General features: G+C 36.4%; 1 protein-coding gene across 1 annotated transcript in view; it reads left to right on the forward strand.

Moving 5' to 3' along the window:
- The window catches only part of LOC133534469 (failed axon connections), a 46684-nt gene extending 25732 nt beyond the window's left edge, over positions 1-20952 (forward strand). Inside the window, exons 2-6 of the mRNA XM_061873615.1 lie at positions 10892-11027; positions 11380-11582; positions 11863-12000; positions 14381-14656; positions 18181-20952. Of these exons, the coding sequence (XP_061729599.1) occupies positions 10892-11027; positions 11380-11582; positions 11863-12000; positions 14381-14656; positions 18181-18252 (825 nt within the window). The 3' untranslated portion in view covers positions 18253-20952. The remainder of the gene's footprint in view (positions 1-10891; positions 11028-11379; positions 11583-11862; positions 12001-14380; positions 14657-18180) is intronic.
- The last annotated feature ends 458 nt before the right edge of the window (positions 20953-21410 follow it).

The raw sequence follows: 21410 nt of genomic DNA on the forward strand, positions 1-21410 counted from the left end.
TTTGAGCGGTTTTCCGGCCTCTCCTACAATGTACTATTTACCATCACCAATGACAGATGATGATAACAATGAAACATTGTAGTAGTGGTGGTTTAGGTGCTACAGCTATTGCCTACTTTCCAGCTTGGTTTTAGACCATCTATCTATTGCCACATTTCCGAACAGTGGCGTGAAAACGTATTTTGCTGACTCTTCTTTCCGAGATAACATTACTCGAAACAAGAACTTAAATTTACAATTATAAGGAATAGGATGAAAATACAGGTGAGCAAATAAGAGATATAGAGTTTGTTTTTATTTTTAACTATTATAAGTGTAATTTTTTTTAAATATATTATTCAGTGCCATAGAGTAAAGATATTATCAGAGGTAATTTGACTTATGACAAACTGTGACACTGGAATGGCGGATGGTTTTAAAGTGTGCGTGTAGACGAGTGATACCGTGTAAAACATATTCTCCCTGATGTAATAATTATTTTTAAAATAAAAAATGCACTGTTTAATGTTTGACAATAAATATGTGCCTGATTTAATAGGTCTTGAAAATGCGTAATGTTACTTTGTGCAAACATTATTTAAAATAATAATATTTAGCATCGGGATGATATCAGTTCGTTTTTTTTTTTAATTTATACTTGAAACATATCTTTAAACCATAAGTTTTAAACAAAAAATATGTTGCAGATCGGAAATTATGATAAATTATGATATAAAAGTATAAATAATCCTGAACTATTTTTTAATCAAATATAGACTAAATTACAAATATCTGCATAGGCTTTTATAAGTCTTAACACATGCGCACCATATCTACGGACTTAAATTACATGCACCGCGTGCAAACACTTATAAAATCATAATATTTAACATTAGATGGATACAATTGTTAAAATACATTAGAGTTATTTGATTTTGAACAAACATATAATATTCATAAAAGTGTCTTTAATCTCATTATTTTCGGGAAAGTACCATAAAGATTTATTTTGAAATACGCCATCAATAATTTATCCAGTTACCTAAATAATCTCTTATAAGTACATAAATATTTAATAAGAAGGGCATCAATTACCCTACTTTCGGGAAATTACCCTATTCAACATACTGGTCATACTCCTGTTCCGCAGAAATTGAAATTAAAATATCGTGATTTTACGTACGATAACATGATAATTGATAAACTGACCTATGAAAAGTTACCCATCTCTTTTTTTCGTCTGATCTGTATAATTCTCATAACATAACACTTGACCACGCATGTCTGCATATTTTTTATTTTTCTTCCACCAATTTACTCAAATGACATGTCGATCCGACTGACGGCAAATTGGTGGATGAGGGCATAGAGATAACTGTCAATAGTGTCAATGTCTGTGTGTCACGCGTAAATACTAGGAAATTGGTGGATGATGGAATCCTAGTTGTGTTTTACCGATACTCCGTCCGCAGTATTTTTAGTCCAAGTTCAGGGCTGGCAATTGTATAAGATAACTTCTCTCTAGTAGCAAGCAATTTATTCTCAAATGGCTATCTAAAATAACATAGACAGTTGACAAGCTGATTAAATGTAAACAAGTAAAACCGACCATCAGACAGAAAATATGCAGAAATATGCTGGAAATTGCGATGTTAAGGGCTCACATTTGCCTGCTGTTACTTGCGGAACATAATGTCTGACAAATGTACACCACATTTGTCAGACATTATGTTCGGCAAGTATTTGCCAACCCTGAATAATATATATTTAAACCAATACTTAATAATCTTTGAACTGCCAAACATATAATTAATGAGGATGAAATAAATGATTAGACGAACAGTTTATAATATTAATGGCAGCTTTAAATTTTTTCGCCATATCCTAATTTGCGATAACTCAGTACCTACATGAAAACAGTCTAAATGAATTATAAGATGGCCCAACAGGTGAAAATATTTATATGATTTATCATAATTCTAAAAAAAAGTATTTGATGTAAAAGCATGAAATTTTTACTTAGTGATATCAATAAACAAGTTCAAGGGCGCCTCGTCTATAAATGGCGTGTGATTGATAAATAAAAACATGACATACTTAGGTACTCCGAATTTAAAAGGTAGTTACTTTTACAGGTATCTCGCCGGGTGCAGCCTTACTAATGTGAATTTACCACCTAAAAATATTCACACAACGCTAAGCGATTCCACGAATGCTTCTGTTTAAGTAACGGCGGTACATTGTGTTCTGGCATTGTGTACATTTAACACCCTACTGAACAGTAACATACATTGTTAAAATTTACTTCGATTTGATGGTTGTTGTTTCTTCCACCTACCAGACCGCCTTTTCGTACTTAGAATGTGCATGTTAATAGCAGGGTCGTGGATATCTTGCATGATTGTATTTACATACCATTAGTTTTATTAGTATTATTTGTTATGGGAAATGATTAATTACAGATTTTGCAGTGCGATGGCCGACGTTTGCGCTTATCTCACAAATGTGCTGAGCATCTGGCAAATCGCATACTTATAATAAAATATATTTTTTTACTTCGAGGAGTATCCGACATGTTCGCTACGTATTGATAAAGAAAAATAGTAATAATATTAAATATTACCAATGAATTATCAGCATTTAATTAATTATACTAGGGTTAAAAATATTAAAATTTTATTCGTATAGTATGCGAGTACCTGTAACTGAGATAATATCTAAAACCTACTGAGACGTTAATTGTTTTAGGCTCAGAGTAGGCACAATTATTTAATGAAATTGCATTATCGAGTAGAGGGAGAAGTATCGTTCGGGATTTAGCAGAGTGCCGATCCGATACATGGAGGTGGTGTATTATGTTATGAGTGGGAGCCTAGACGCGCGGGTCGGCGGCCGCGAGGGCTTCGACCCGCGCCGTGGCAGCGCCTGCGCGACCGCGCCCGGCGCTCCGGCCATCGACCAACCCCGCGCCTCGCCGCGCCCGGGTTTCCGCCGCTCCCGGTCCCGGCGAGCTCCCGCACGACCCACACTCAGTAGCGTCCTTTACTGCTTAAAATTGTGTTAGCTTCCAATTTGGTCCTGATTCGTTGCGCGCACTCTTATGAATTGTCTGATGCCGTCATAAGTACACTTGAATGAACTTCATTTCATATAGGCATTCGAATTCATAATAAAATAAAGTATAAAAAATCGTATTATTATTTCGGGCTTACTGTACTTGCTATTATTTATTTCCCAAAAAAAAAAAAAAAAAAACAAATAGAGATGACAGGTAGAGGTATAATCTAAGTAGATAAAGCTCCATCTGGACTTTGACCAAATCGAGTTTTTTGATAACTGAACTTATATTACTACAGCTACCTAATATAAACATTGATTAACTATTAGGTAAATTATCTAAAAACTGGGACTCTCAGTACCACAGGAAAACATTCCTTCAAATCAGTGTTCGCGATCAGAGGTCAAAGAAAACACAAATGCCTATCACCACTCTCATTCCGATATGCATAAATATTTCGAGTTTACGAGCTAACTGCGATAAAAATATCTCTGTCGTTATCGGAGCTTCGAGCAATAAATGTGCACCAGTTAAGACTAGATAAAGACCAGCCGAATGTCCTGTTGCCTGCGCTTTACATGTTGCTGTTTGCCCCTTTACGAGCCTTATTCCCTCCTGGCCTTGCCTTTATGTGCGTTAGGTTGTCCGGATTTCACCTAAAGGTTTATATAAATAACAACTTTCTATTTACATAGGAACAAATACATACGTCTCTATCGATTATTGGGTTAGAGAAAGGAAAGAAAGTTTTTGTGGAGAGTATAGGTACAGTCAGCATCAATAGTAGCGGATGAAACAACCCGCTAAATGTATCTGCCACCCTCTAATACTTTTCTATTTAGAAATTAAACTCTACAGTTATCGTTCAACATTATTTGCGTACATAAGTCTAATTTATTCTACATATAGAGATCATCTTTTTTTGTTAAGCTGTTAGAGAATGGTAGATTTATACGGCGTTTTTATTAAAGTCCGTAAATTTCCAAAGTTGCATTCCTAATTTTTTTGCATTAAATTCTAATTAACTCTATGTTGGAGATAATCAATGACTTCATTTAATTTTATTAAGGCCCCTAGGAGCGTATTCGCTTACCTTAGCCTGTTTATATATTTTGATTAGTGTTTAGTATGAGTTTATACATTTGCTACTAAACGCAAGTACTATCTCGGATGATCGATAGCCGAAATGTCATAGTTTTCAGTTTTAATCATAAACTCCATTTTAGAACCACGCTATTAATCATTTTTTACGAAAAATTGTTGATCATTAACTATGCCATTCACACCAGTTTCTTTAAATGTACTTACTTAGCCATACCCTGAAGTAATCGGATTTATATGAAACACCGCGTATAGTTTTAATGCATAGTCTTAGTCTGATCCTCCTCTTTAGATACAGCCTGTACCTGCCCTTGCCTCCTCTATTATTCAGAGCTATAATAAAGGTATATGAGGCACCTACATAATTTTGTGTAATTGTGTCTCGTTCCTTAAATAACTACATTTTTTTACTATTATAAGCAATACTCAAAATTGATGTTATCCTTATACGTAAAGTTAACATACACAATTCATCTGAATTAACGGAAAGATAGATCTTATGTCTCTAGAGCCTGTGTCAAGCATAAATACATAACTCAATACGCTACGCAACATGTATCCAAAGATTTCCCTATAACTGCGAAAAATATGTATTGGATTTGAGGAGACCTGGCACGATGGGATCGAACTAGTGAATGATAATATCTAACTGCCCAAATGCAATAAAAAATGTTACTAAAATTATAAATTATGGCGATCATTTCATTAAATACATTCAAAGTTATTTCTCGAGAGAACATTGTAAAAGAATACGCCACGAGCATTTTCTGACCTACTTATACAACGTTGCATACAATACTTTTTATATATATTGTTATTGTAAATAAATGTATACCTGCTTTATATAATATCTTGAAGAAAATAAACTTTTTCTACGAGTCAACAAAAATAATACTTTAAACTACTAGAATCATATACAGTTGTGTGCAATATAATAGAAGTACACTCTGCGACGAAGATCGTCTTATAGAAAAGTTTATATTTTTCTGGATGACTTGGGTTTAGATGTAAAGCTTTGATTGGAAATAATAGGAAAGATTCTAAATTACAATTATAATACACAATTGTATTTTTTTCGTAGGGTTTTACATTTTTATAGGAATTTCCGCAACTTAGTAAAAACAGCCGATTTTCATATTTTTTTTTTACTTCTAATATCATTTAAGCAAAGGTTACAGTTAATTTTGAAACAATATCAAGTAATGCAGAATAATTATATAAAAAGATACTATATTATTGATCTAAAGTTATAGATTTCCCTTAATTTACATTTTATTGCACACAACTGTACATTCGTACGCGCCCGGCCCGCCCCGACATGTCTGGTCAGCGACACCTCGTAACTCATGAGGCCTTGTGGGCCTTGCTGCTTGCCTAATTGTCTCTACTATATAACCTAATTAATATTTTGTAAGTTGGCAGCAATACACTTAGTTTGAAACTGTATTCATTTTGATTTTGTTAGATTGGTAGCCATTAATCGCAGTAACGTTTTAGCGATTTTAAAGCACAAGTGCTGTTATGAAGAATAGACAATATAGTAGACTTTTTCTCAAAACTATTATGTATTATGCTCTTATATTAGTGTTCACGAATGAATAAATGCCAGATAACGGTAGAGTAGTAGAAAAAAAGCTTTAAATAGTATAAATCAACGGTAGAGTAGTAGAAAAAAAGCTTTAAATAGTATAAATCAACGGTAGAGTAGTAGAAAAAAAGCTTTAAATAGTATAAATCATGTTTGACGTTTGATCATTATATCAGTCAGTATGATGCATTACTCGTATGAACCAAAAACCCTGTGTATATGACCTCGTTTGCACACTGACGTCGTGAACTCTGGAAAGCGAAACAGGTAAATTTCGTATCGTTATTCCATTTTTTTCTTTGGATTGAGAACTCCATGATAGCAAAATCTTTGCACCAATTTATCAAATTTAATTTCCATTCGGGCATCTCTGCTGAAAATCCTCCTCCAGAAATACCCAAAGGAACATTACAAAGAACTGCCCATCACTAGTTTTGGATCTAGTTTCACTGTTGTCACGGCCTACTGGCCATTGGACTAAAACAACGTATTTCACCCACCGCCCCCGTTTCCACCCTTAGCACCATAAGTTCAATGGGTGACGTCACGTTAGCTGTTGCTACTCGCACTTCGAGAGTGAGGTAGTTCAAGCGTGGGCGAAACTCAAATTATCGCCACACCGCATGCTCGCAAAAGCGCATAATTTATACATATACACAAACTACAGGTAAACTTTTCATAAATCATTAATTTATTTTTTATATTTATCGTTTTTATCCAAATTTAGTGTATCAATTAAGGTTTCGCGTTGCCTAATAACGTGTACCTATCAATAAAACCGGCAAGTAGATAAGTAGCTTACGTTCGGGTGGTATGGCGTCGGGCTTTTTATCAATGATACTCGTCCCGCTTGTTCAATCCTCAACTTAATGGGTTGATTGTTAGCTTAGACAAACTACAAGCTGCAACAAATCATTCAGTTAGATGCGGGTCACTTACCCACTCACTCAATAAAGTGAACGGAGATGCAGGATACAATTATCTATTATCTTTTATCCTAGGCAAATTTTACTTGTATTGACTAATTATTTTACAATAAAGGATAATTTAGTCATAAATAGCTACCGAAGAATACATTTGCTAAAATCAGACATGACAGATTTAAAGCCACAGTTGTTCAGGGCGAGGGGAACGAACTTAGCAACTTTGAAAAGTGGAACATTAGTCCTCGTCAGTTGTCGGTAGTTCCTGGGAGTACGCGTGAGTTATGGTAATTAACGCCACTTGCATCATCTCACTAATCCGGGGTTAACCGGTTAAATCGTTGACCCAGTGTACAGGTAACCATGGTAACTCCAGACATAAGTGGCCCTATTGTTATTCTAGCCTCGCGAGTCACTAATGCTGTGCATAACCGTCAAACCTATTACAATAATGTCAACAATTACATTTTCACCACACCAACTGGTAAAGGCCCTCTTGATTGTTCAAAAACTAATGAGAAAGTTGCGTTTTATCCACATGTGGGGCAAAGTAATCAGATGCAAATTTTGAGTCGTTTTCTTATGTTAGTTGGTAGAATTGACTTTTAAATGATGATTTTGGATGATAAATATTTCATTACGTTCATTTGGATTTGATATGGTTTATTTTTTTTTTGGTATTTCTAAGTTATTATTTTCCTCGCGTTAGTGTGTTGACGCTTTATGGAAATAACGCCTTATTGACAACCGAAAACAAGTACAAGTACAACGAAGGCACATATGTTTACACTCTGTCACGAATAAAATAAAAGTAATTTCAGTAATCGTAATTAAAACGGGAATTTTGCATGTAAATATATATTACAAGTCAATAGGGATGTCACTTGAATTGACAGATTGGGGCTAGGTCTGTGCGGCAGAGTATAGCGGGACGAGTGAGGGCGGATGGCCTCGGAGGGGCGGGAGGGTAGCCGGCCGCTGAACCTCGCCAGTCGAAATCAATACAGCTGCTCTCCCCGCTCGTCTGGAGCCCGTTGCCATAGCTACGCGGGCAGATAAACGCCGCACCCCCCGGCGCCGGGCGCACGCCACGCGCCTCTCGCCTCCCCCCTCGCGGCGCCCGCTTTGTCCGAACTCGAATACCGTTCTCTTACACTTACAGCCCTTTATTAGACTTTAACTGCTGTGTTGAAAGCCGCTTATTGTGACAACCTGTTGTTGCCACGTAATTCGACTGATCGACTCATTCCTTCCCTTGGATAACATTGTTATTGTTATAGACTCATATAACATAAAGAGTCAACAATATGTTCAACTTTAAAACAAAACTACTTTATTGTAAACTTATAAGCGGTTGAACGTTGCTCAGATAGCAAAAAACGGAGTGATGATATCAAAGACAATAGAACTTGCCTCAAATCATTTCATAAAAAATGTTATATATGAACTACTAGGTTACGCACGATGTGCAGGTGTATTTTCTATTATTCACCTTCCTAAGAAATTGTATTGTACATTTGATACACTAATATGATAGCTAAGGATTAAATGAACATTGTTCTACTATTTAATCGGATTATATCGCGTAGTTAACCTCCAGTGACCCCGGTACAATTTTTTGTAAATATTCCACAATATATTTTGAACTTTCCTTGAATAACAGAGTTCCAAATTCAAAACCAAAACAGCTGCTTTTGGGGTCTCAGGAGGATAAATCCATACCGTCGTTTCAAACCCTTTTCAGCGGTCGTGGTTAACGGGAGACTGAGGAATAGTTATTTGTTTTACAAGGGGGCAAAGTTGTTGTTTAACCGCTCGTGCTAATATTGATACCCGAGTAAGCAAAAGATTCTTGAGTGTTGTGAGGGTTTCAAGGCACGAGGGTTAAACAAAAGGGTTGCCTGCGAGTGAAACACTATATTTTTCACCACACCGACGCGTAGAATATACTAACTATGAAATACCAAAAAAAAATACAAACCAAATCAAATACAAATGAACGTAATAAAAACATAATCATTCAAAATCATCATTTAAACTCAATTGTACCAGCTACCGTAAGGAATCCCTCAAACTTTGCATCTGATTACTTTGCCTCACATGTGGACAAAATGCAACTTTTTCACTAGTTTTTGAACAATCAAGAGAGCGTTTACCAACAGAGGGCCAAGTAGTGTGGTAAAAAAAATATATCACCTCTGTCAACATTACAATGTGTTTCTATGTCGGTAGTTTTGCACATGGTGTAGTTTTGCAAATGTATGAACTAGCACTAATAAACACTAATCAATGTATAAATAACATTGAGGTATAGTACTAGAGCCGGCATCTATAACAAAATGTTTCCGCACCTCAATGAAGTGCCGGCAGTTATAACATTGGAAACCCACACAAACATAGGATGCTATTCTCAGTCGCAATTTGCGTTTGCACGGGCCCAAGCCGTCGTTGAACTTAAAAACAAGAGAGGACAAAATTCGACAAAAATGACAGCGAGCGTGGCTGTGGGTGGATGTCGCAGTTGTTGAGATAGGGTGGCTATTGGGGTGTAATTTGGACGCTTTGTTTGACGCCGGCGAAGCGTAAGTTGAAACTCCACACCTATTTATTATGCTCTGAGGGACTTGTTTAACACACCTATAGAAACTTCATGAAACTTAATTATGATACGACATAAAATTAGGTTAAAATTATTACTGTTTTATATTCTACCAATAACTACCTCCTACCATCACAAAGAGACATGCCAATCCTCTATGCTAGCTGGGGAAGAAGAGCCTATAGGCTATACTCATATAAAAACTAAATATAACTTGGTGTCCTATTTAAGGTGAAGCGGTATTTCACGCCGAATCAGCTTCTCTCCCTATACCAAGCACAGGTCCGCTCGTGCATGGAATACTGCTGCCACCTATGGGGCGGTTCCGCCAAATATCAACTGGCTGCCCTGGATTCGATAGAGCGCCGGGCTCATAGACTCTTTGGCGATGAACACCCATCTATCAAGTCAAATTTACAGAGCCTTGAGCATCGCCGTGGAGTCGCTAGCCTATCGGTGTTCTATCGGACACATTTCGGGGAGTGCGCACAGGATCTGCATGAGCCGAAAATGGCTGAGTTATTCAAGAAAAACCGTTTTTCGAATATACACAGGAGCCTGATTCAGTCTACTTTTTGAATTTACACTCCCAGTGACCCCCCGAGGGACCTACAAAAAAAAATCCAAGAACTGATTATTCACGGGTAGGGTTGAATTTCGAGTGCTCGATTTCGTCACTCGAAAATCTGTGGAAAACGTTAAACGTTTTTTAAATACGAGCGATAGAAATTGGGAATTCCATTAGGAGAATTTAAATGCCTAATAATGGAGATATTATTGAACAAAATAAACGAAATCGAGTGGTCAAAATAAAAAAATCGGCCCCCAGAACTGAGTTACTCGATGAAAACAATTGATTGTAAATTTTTAGTTACTTTAGGCATATTATGGACACAAAGTTTTAAGCATCATTTCAAGTGATAATGACTAGAAAAAGCGTTTGTTGTCTTACTACATATTAGCTTTGTCAGAAACGGAACATTGTTCTACCTTGTCGTTATCACGAGCGATAAGCATGACCACCGTTCCATGAATTGACAAGCAAGAATCGAAACCGCAGTTCCCCTTTATAACACCAATTTTGACTTTTACAAATTGACATAAACTTTTGAGATTTTTATACAAGTTTCATTGAGATCATGTCAAATGTATAAATACCTATTGCTTAAATTGAATACGACGACACCTTTAGAGGCATTAGCCTTAACAGTTTAATACTATTTGCTGAAAATCTTGATTAATTCAATTCAAACTTAAGTTTTGGTTGTATATCTAGAACTAGATCGTCTTAGGTAGAGGACACTCAGTTGTAGGAATTAAATTTTGTTAATACAGTCGAGTAGTATGTATACATAACAGTCTTGTACAAGTTTGCATTATAAATTATAATAGTATAAATATGTCCAGACATAATATGTACATATATATTCAAACAACACTTATGTTGTTTATACGAAGAGTACTAGCTCATCAAGAAGAGTATCAAGCTGACTATTCTGAGAATATGTCGTGGTGTAAACGGACAAAGCTTATCGTACCGTACGCACTCTATAAACAAATGCCCTTTATTTGTAAATTGCGTTGCGACGAGTGGAATGTTATATCACCATTCATTAACCATAAATGTGGAATGTTTGTTTCAGAACGTGGATCACAAGGCGAAATTCCGTTCCAAAAAGGGGCAACTGCCGTTCGTGGAGTTGAATGGTGAAGAGATTGCCGACAGCACTTTCATCATCAAAGATCTTTCTGAGAAATTCAACAAGGATCTCGATGCGGGTAAGCACTGCCTTATCATTACCTCATTAGTTATTTATATCGCTCATGTAGAGCCGTCGCAGTAGGGTTGCAAGGCTCCTGTTACACTGTTATTTGATAACCCTTGCATTCATGAGTCGCTCAGTAATGTATACATAGGCACGTTCAGGAAAAAATGCTTATATTACTATATATATATTACTAGGGTCATCGTACCTTGCGAGTGCAAGGTTCTTTTTCATATAAACATCGGGATCGAGAGCCCGGGCGACCTAGAATCCTAGATTTATCAGGCACGACGCGCATGTGCATTTCGGAGCGCAGCGTGGGTGCAAGAGACTCGCAGCACCTGACCTATTTGCTTTATACACAGCGCTGACGCCGGAGCAGCGGGTGCTGTCGCACGCCATGATCTCCATGATCGAGAACCACCTGTCGTGGGTGCTGCTGTGGTGGCGCGCCAAGTACCCCGACAGTGTCATCAAGGGCTACCAGATCAACCTGCAGAATGCGCTCAACACCCGCCTGCCGAACCCCATCCTTAACTTCTGCTACAAACTCACGTCTGGCCGCAAGGTAACTTTATTATCAATTTTTACATTTCCACATATAAGAAATACCAATACAATTTTTAATAATGTCATATTTCATATTTATTTAATTTTGTTTAATAATGTCATTACAATGTGCTGTTCGAATGTATGCAACTGTATACTGAAAGCTACTTTTGTACCTGTACATTTGTGTCAGTTAAATATTCCTTATTTTATATATAAACAAATATGAATATTATCGGCATTAAAATATTATATAGGTACCTACATTAAGTTTTATGAGTTGTTAAATATATTTCCAGGGTATGAAAAAGGCGAAGGCCCACGGCATCGGCGTACACAGCCAGGAGGAGATCATCGAGTTTGGCAAGAACGACCTGCGCGTTCTCTCCGACCTTCTGTCCGACAGGCCCTTCTTCTTCGGCGACGAACCCACCCTGGTGCGTCACAACTCTGCTTACTTATACTTTCAACCGATATCTACAGCCGTTTCGACCTACCGTGAAGTAAAATATTGCGCAGTGGTATTGCAAGTAGCTTAGCATTAAATTGGAATTAGGACTAAGTAAGGCTAGTTTAAGTATTAATATGTACTTACTGACCCAGGAAACTTTCAACAACACCGTGTCGTCGAGCAATAATAACGCTAACGGTGACCTGCTGCTGTAGCACGATCGCATTTTTATCGCCTGTCACCATGCATGTCACGTTCTAACAAGTATGTAAGTGTGAAAGTGACAGGCATAGTGGCAAGAGATAAATATGCAACCATGCTCCCACCGCTGTGTAGATCTGTGAACATGAGGTGGTATTCCCACTAGTTACCACCAAGTGGTTACCACAGGTATAAGTAAATATTATTTACAGTACATATGTTGCTACTTTACCATATTACGTTACTGTGTCGAACATTTAAAGAGCCATATGTACTGTAAAACGTTGTACGATACATGTGCGGTCTCTCCCTTCGGTCGTGTTTTAATTTATCGCCACTCGTTTCGAATTTCCTATTTTTCGCACTTGTATCGTAATGTACTATTATTGTGCACCATACAGTTAAAAATAGACAGGAAATGTAAAACACTATATATAGTACACAGGTATATTAGTATTAAACGCAAAAAAAAAAATGGTGGTAACTACTGAGATTTTTTCTCAGTTTTCTCCACTGGTAACAACGTCGTGCTAAGTTACTAACTAGTGGGAAGAACATCCGTTGTCTTTTAATAACAATACTTCATTGGTAAACTTACAAGTAAAATGTTATACCTCTCATTAAACAACGTTATTTGTTGAATCCCTCTTATCTTGACTGTGCCCGAAAAATGTCATGATATAACGGGTGTGGCCTGTAACACGAGCAATAAATTTAACTGTAGCCTGTACTCCTCAAACTTACGAACATTTGTTCAGCGATTTATGAAAATTATGAATTCCTTAGACTTCCTATTTTTCATAGAAATTAAATATTACCTTCCATGTACGCTGTCATCAACTCATCAGTGTAATTGACGATTGTCACGCTTTAAACATAACAAAATTTGCAATACATTGTGCCTTAGAATAAACTTTAAAGTGTTCTAAAATTTGTAATATTGGTGCATTTGAGGATTACAGCCTACAGTTTAATTTTTTGCTCCTGTTACAGGCCACATCCGGTATGTAATTCGGATGTATATATAATTCAGACTTTGTTTGAATAGTTTCTTAATAGGTTCTTGTAAGATAAACACGCCCTGAGCTAAGCGTTGAGTCATATCATTACTTCGGAGAACTATTTATTTAGTCGCAAAGTTGCAATGTTGATTAAACAAAGATGAATAGCATATTTTAACCCATTGCAATAAGTCTATAGAATAATATTACAATGTAAACACTATACACTCAAGGGCCTGGACGTTTTTTGACGCTATAGAGAGCTATCGTTCTAGAGAGAGAAATTAATATTAAAGTAAACCAACTATAGCCAAGTAATGTCGACGTTATATGGAGTTAACATTAAAGCGGAAAATGTAATTGTAATGTAATTCGTTGTTGGTGTAATTTTCCAATAAATAAATGCTATGCATTTTTCAGCAAGTATATATTTAATTTCCCCAAACAAAGATAAATGGAAACAAGTGGGAATATTTCATGAAATTTAATTAGCAATCAGCCGCATTTAGTTAGCACAGACCTTTACATTAGTAAAATCTGTAGAGAAAACCCCATCCCTCAGCATATGCGACGTAATTGAGGTAATTCAGTCAACTAATGCCTACATCACGTTCCTTTGATCACTGTAATGATATCGCGTCGCGATCATTACCGCAGCGTCCCGTCATCTGTGACTTAATCACAATGTCTACTAATTTTAGTAGACCACGTGAAAGTAGAAAATGCAATTTACTCATTTCATAGCGACTAAATAGAGCATTAACTCGTGGAGCTTCTTTAGTATTCGGTCAACAATCGGCTTGTTACGGGAGTAGGACACGGTAGTAAGGTTTGGAGTTTAGAATTTAGGGCTGTATTGTTGGCACCCGTAGGCGATATTTACTTATCAGTAGGCGGCCATATAACCTCTGGTATTGATTTTGAGTAGAAGATTATTTATTCAATAACATAAGATAACATAATACATTATCATTAAAATATCCCTTTGAAAATATGTACATAGATAGGCTTACTGAATATGTTTGTCGTGTCGTGAATTTTACATTTTTTAGTTGATTGACAGCCAATTAGAATGTTGGGTTACCCTGACGCACCCCGTCCGCACAACGTCGCAACGATACCTTCTTCTTCATGTGATTGATTTATGATTGTTATCCTCTACAGCTGGACGTCGTCGCGTTCTCCAACCTCGCTCAACTGAACTTCATCGACAAAGAGGTCGCCCACCCGCTGCGCGACGCGATGAACGACAGCTTCCCGAACCTCGTGGGGCTCGTGTCGCGCATCAAGGAGCGCGCGTTCCACGACTGGGACGACATCTGCACCACGCTCGACCTCAACGCGCACCTACCCAAGCCCGTCAAGGACACTAAGGAGACCAAGGAGGGCACCGGACCTGCCGAGAAACAGCCGCTCCCAGATGAACCTGAAAAGGGCAAGGTACGTTGTAAGGAACATAACAGGTCAGCTTTTAGCTTTGTGCGAAGTGCGCGGTGGGGAAACGAACATGGCCAGGTACTTACTAGTTGAAGAATAGATATAGTTTTATTTCAAACATATACATACTACAAGAGCGCCGTTACCAAAGATTAATTAGTACGGACGATTAATTGCGGCCTTCATAGATATAAGAAGTAAGGAGATTTATAACGAAGCATAATTTCAACGAGTCTCGCTGTCTCCAACAGCCCCCCACTACATCATTGAAGGCGTGGCCAGACAACCAAATCACGCGCTGTGATTGGCCAAACCGCGCGGTGTAGGAGCCTAGAGCGGCGGCACTAGAGTGAGGACAATTCGATAGAGCTATCGATATTTTACATGTTCTGAACATGACCTTAGAGTTTTGACATTTTTGTTTTAAGTAATAATTGCATTGACTTAATTTATATTCCTTTAAATTTTTGACCTTATTTACGAGCTAAGAATTTTAAGGTACGTGTAAGGTATATTAGTTGATCCATAAGTTCTCTCACAAAGGTTTTTACTGATAAAATGTAATACAAAGCTTTTAATTTAAAAAAAAAAAAAACATGTACCATGATGCGAAAGCTTGTTTATGCTTAACTAATCAAATTGGTTTAAATTTTAGTCATTATTTGATGTAATGTTTGTTTAAATTGTTTACTTTGGGATTGTCGTTAGACGTGAGCGCTTCATTAAAAAAATAGTTTCAGTTTATTATAGCATATTTCGTCACCAATTAAAAGCAATTCCAGCATGTTACATAGAGTTATGAAGAACTGCGAAAGCAAGTTATAGTTAATCATATTATAAATAAAGTAAGTAAGTATAATGCACCATTAAATAAGATTTTAAATCATATGTACGAATAATAAGGAAAGAGTAATCATAATTATCAGTAAAAATCTTTCTGATAGAACTTCTGGATCGACTAAGTATACAATATACTATTATTTTAAACATATTTATATAAATAAATAAAATAAATAAATATTATAGGACATTAGCACACAAATTGACTAAGTCCCACAGTAAGCTCAATAAGGCTTGTGTTGAGGGTACTTAGACAACGATATATATAATATATAAATACATAGAAAACACCCATGACTCAGGAACAAATATCCATGCTCATCACACGAATAAATGACCTTACCAGGATTTGAACCCGATATTTATATTCTATCGTTATATGTATAAATGAGGCGAAGTGTAACTGGAAACATTTTTCTTGAAAATGATCCAAACAAATAACACTTTTCTCGCTTGTAAACCAGTTAGGGCCCTCTCCCTGTAGCATCTATCCATTTTTCTTTAATATTGGAATTTTTCGGGAAACTGAAAAAAATTGCAATCATGAACATATTTGATTATACCTTGTGCAGTTATTCGAATCGTTGCTAAGAACCTGAATAAAATATACTTATAGGTATAAACTATAATGTTATAAATAAATTGTACTTAATTAAATCAGTTTATTTTTTGGCTTACCTATTCGATTTTTAATCCAAATTAATAAGTATCAAATTAAACATTAGGTGCATATAAAATAATTGTAAAATTTTACTTGAAAAATAATTACTTTTATACACACTATATCCAAACATTTTTATCGATAACGCTCAAAGATCAATTATATGCACGAGCACCACTCTACTTCGCGGCGTCAATGAAGGGAGCGGTTGGCGGTCGTACCAAGAAACAATAATGCCCCTGTGAATATTGTTAGCGGTTTAATGCATTGCGCCGTTGCTAGGGACACTACAAATAGTTTTCCATGCCAAAGCGTCAATGTAGGATGCATAGACAAATTGCCACGCGTTTGTATGACAACATGGTCTGACTCAGAAAAATCATATTTCACTGGATTTATTTGTTAAAATGTGTGGTTTTATTGACTAATACGTGAAAAAAAATGTGGTATGTAACTCCATGATCCTTATAGTTTTTGGATGCACTCCTATTTCGACACAAAATAACGCTATAATTCGGCATTTCAATAAAATTGACGCGCACATTGTTCAATGACAGCTAATTTGCTACTGTCTTACGGCGGGCCGGTATGGCCACGATGTGGCCATGTCGCGGCGACACGCGCCACGCCTCCGTCAGCCATCTAGTACTTTCTATGATCTGAGGCGGCCTTATTTTAAAAGTTCAATCTCACTCGAATTTCTGAAAAGCTGGATATAGGAATTAGAGACATGCTCAAGTCATCTTACTTTAGAATAAACAATATATTTATCTCTTTATCTACTGCTTTATCATAACGTCCCTATAATATGTTCAGAAATGATAAGCTAACGGCCCGCCTATATTAAGTATCCTGCATACAGGTGATTCAGGAAACGAAAGCAGGAGCAACACTGCGCATTCAGTAAATTATAAGTAACTGTTTCGCAGCAGTCTTAGTGAAATTTACGTATTTTTATTTGTTGCGTTCACCGTACAATTAGAATACTTCCATACCGACTCTGGTTACTTTGAAAAATTCAAACATTAGTTTTATTCGAAATGAAGTGTCAATTGCAAACAGTTCTGACAAATCTCGCATGTTACTTGATATCGAACGATACGTCAGTTAGCCCCCGACTCTATCCCTGAATTAAAAAAATATCTACGGCTGCATGACATGCGTGAAAAAGTTTTCATTTGCCGCCATTTGACGTTCAGTTTATCTTTTAATTAGTTTGTTGTGTTGTTTATAAACTAACTATAGAAGAAATGTGTAAAGCGATACAGATATTTTGGAGACGCCACCTTATATCCGTGAGTTACGCGAGAGAACAACGATGCCCCAATGCCGGACAGAAAATAACGGTCCCTGAATACTTCATAGAAGGCCTATGATATATGTGTAGATAAAGCAGTGTATGTAACTACATAATTATGCATTAAAATACTCGTGTGATCCTCACACGCCGTTTCATAAACTCACACTTGTATTTTATTATGAAGCAGTCACATAAACTACAAATCAATTACTATCGACGTAAAGTAACATTCTAAAAACGCATTCAAACTGTTTGGCGTACCTATTGTAGCGCTATCAATTCCAAATTCAAACTGTTAAGTATACAGTCAGGGCAGCATACTCTACTTTTGTAAAGTTGATTTGTTTAAGATTATTATTATTACTTATTAGGTTCTTACCTTATTTTTTGACTTATTTCGACTGCCCTTATAACTTTATACACGTCTATTATGTAATGGTAACAAGCACAAAACTATTGTAATGTAATCTCTGCTTACATTGTTATTGAAACAGGTGTATTAGTATGCCTTACTAAACAAGTGTAGGTATCTTGAATTCTAGGAACGTATATTGAGTATCAAATGACGCGGGATACTTGACACACCTATATCCGAAGCTATTTCGTAGCGCACGCGACTCTTCTGTTACGTTCAAAACAAAGTAACTAACCGTAAAACCGTAACTGCTACCATTATTAATAGGTTGTTCATATGGAAAACGATATACAAAAATGTTATTATTTTAGGGCGACGAAAAGGAGAAGGAGCTCGAGAAGGAGCCCGAAGAGAAGAAGGAGAAGGAACCGGAAGATAAATAAATGGCGACCACACCAGTTGAATATACACTAGAGTCAGACTCAGCATACATCCTGTATATTGTAAGCGTGTAAATCCATTTGTCTTTCCCGTTTTTTCGTTGACGAGGACGCCCGTGCGCCGATCGATATAGTGTGCTTTTAATGTTTCATTGACATTATGTGTTCGCTCGATGTCGTGTCGTGTAGGTAATCTGAAACATAAATGATCTGTCCTGTCCAAGATATTAAACGCTCTTTTTATTGTGACTGACATCTTTTGTAATTATTATTAAATTGTATTTCTATTAGTTTCATAATTATGCCAATAGGAAATTGGCTAAAGTAAGCTCTAAGATGTAATATTGATATGATTGTTTAGGTACTTACAGGATTAGATAATCTTTTTATTCAGATAAATTATCTATGTAATCAGGGTTACGTACGTAAATAATATTAATACTCATACTCCATGAAATGTTATAAGGATCCAAGAAACCGTCAAGTAATTGATCTGTAATAAAGTTTGATAGGGTTTTCGAGGAAATCTGTCGCCCTTGCCGGCGCCGCGCGCTCCGGCCCTCGTTTCGTAGTGTCCGTCTAGTTGTAGCACAAACAATACTCAAGCCACCTACTTATCGACACACCTATTTCCTTTCCATTTAATTCATTATGCATTTCAAATATTTTAAATAAGCTACAAAGTTTAGTCTAGAAATATTGATACCAAAAATTGGCTGATGTTTAGTAGTTAATTGGGTAGTGTTATCAAATTATAAAGTTCGGCTCGTCGATTAGAAATGAAATGAGCTGGTAAATAATTAGACTGTTTTGAGATTCTTGTACTTTATCAGTTTTTACAAATAAAAATTTACAATTTACAAATTTTTGATAAACGAAAAAGCCTGGAAGACTGTTTTTCATGTTATTATGTAATTCATAGTCCATAAAGTTTTTGATATTGTATTAATTGTTAAGGTTAAGAACGAATCTGTACTCAAATTTTAATATTTACGAATTAGAATCCCTTGTTTGATAAGAGTAATTTGTTAAGCGCACGAGTCGGCCGTGTGGTATGCGTACGGGGCGCGAGGCCGGCTCTTGCACCACATTCCACCGCATTCGTTTCGACGCATGACACAGAGATGCTGCCTATCAGCTCCTAAAATGGCCCATTTGTTTCGCACATTACTTAGGTACTTATTTCCAAGGTTTCGTTATTGTAGTAACCACTGAAACAGGCTTATGATCACGTTTCTTACTGCCTCCAGAATGACGGCTTCATGTGTGGAATACATGCTAGCACGATTAATCGCCCTGCATGTTCTTGGATATGAAACATTTTAAACATGTCATCTGGTTGCAAAATAATACCGGGCTGATAGTAATTGTTGGAACTTGTGGGCTTTTAGTCGTAGTAGGATGTTATAACACTCGGCATGAATATTTTTTTGCTGTCAATCTCTGTAGTCTCAGTACTACATTACTCATGTTAGTATAATAAATGATACTTGTAAGTCTGTAGTAGGTCTGAAGATATTACATATATCACTTATAGATAAAGATAGGATTATAATTATTAAATAAGCATAACCAAATACGGTTTACGGTAGATTAGAAGGGAAGAGCGAGTTGATGAAAAATGAAAAACTTCGTTGGATCACTCGTGAATTCGATAATAGGTAACTCTGTATACAATAAGGTCAAAATTTTATTTGACGTAATATTTTGATTTTACAATTTTTGGGGAATGGTTGACTACGTCCCTCCCGACAACTGCTGACCATCACTGCCATTAGTCTCACAATAAATATAAGGATTAATATAAGAAGATTTAATGGTTTAGGAAACGATTGTTATTCATAAGCTATATACTCGTTTGAAGAGTTTTTTGATCTAACGCATCCCGAATAAATTATCAAAAAATAATAACAAACCAGTTAAAATAAAAAAATGTAGAAGCTAGTGAGGCTTGTCTAAACGAGTCAATAGTAGAGCCTGTTTCAGTGTGACACAAGAACTGGAAAGAGGTACGCACGATGCTGTAACTTATGCCCACATCACTGCACACCCTCAGATCATCGCGCGTCCAATATGGGGCGAGTCTAGCTGGGCCGCTGACATTAGTGGGGTGAGCGTCGCGTCGCGAGACCACGCGCGGGCTGTCTATTTTAAATATAACGAGAGATTTTACTCAACATCACTTTTGAGTGGAATTGCCCTATATCTAGCTAGTTTTAGGTGTCAGGAAGCAACTTTACGAATGAACTAGAGAACTGTAAACGCGAGATTATGGTCGATTTCGAGGTAGGTACCTATAAAATGATAATTTTATCGAACATGACATACTTTGACTTTTATTTGTGTTGTTGTAAGTTAGTACTATTATTACAAAGTAATTATAATTACCATACAATAGTGATAAGACTTTCAAGTATGTTTATATTATTATAGAATGTAGCAGACAATTTTGAACAATGAGTTGTAATATTCATATAGTTGTTTTTAATTCATATAATCATTCTTAATTCACTTAGTAATTGTGGTTTTCAATTATCGTGTCAATATTCTAATATTAAGTAATATTCAGCTAGTTTATAATGGTTCGCCATAAATGTGCCGACTAAGTAATACATACACAACTGAGCTTTCAGTGGACACAATGTTCTCATTAGGATTTCAGTGTTATATATTCTGTCGCCATTAAAGTATATATCTACCAAATCCTAACTGTGAGGTGCCTCGACTAGACTAGACCACTAATACTAGACCTAGTCGACATGCACTGAACGGTTTGTTTTATTGCTACATCTATTGAATATACTATAATTTACAAGGGCAGACTCCAGACAAAACCTTAATAGTTATTTTTAGTTTAATTTATTTTCCCTTGTATAACAACAGTAAAATTTTAGTATGAATTAGCCTGTGATATAGCCGAGGGATCTGACACGCAAAATTTCAGAGTAATTGTGATAAAAGTAAAAATTTGCACGACATATCTTCTGCCGCAAGTTTCGCGCGACGCGCCTTATCATTTGTTTAATTCCTGGCTTTACGCCCATTTAAAAGGAAGTCTGGTGGTAATAGATAAAAACTGAGGACTGTTCTTTGAGGATGTTTTGTATAATCAGTACCAAAAAACTAATTTTCTCTCAGACATACCCGCTAATTTTATATTA

This window comes from Cydia pomonella, chromosome 1 (assembly GCF_033807575.1).
Source record: "Cydia pomonella isolate Wapato2018A chromosome 1, ilCydPomo1, whole genome shotgun sequence".
Classification (NCBI taxonomy): domain Eukaryota; kingdom Metazoa; phylum Arthropoda; class Insecta; order Lepidoptera; family Tortricidae; genus Cydia; species Cydia pomonella.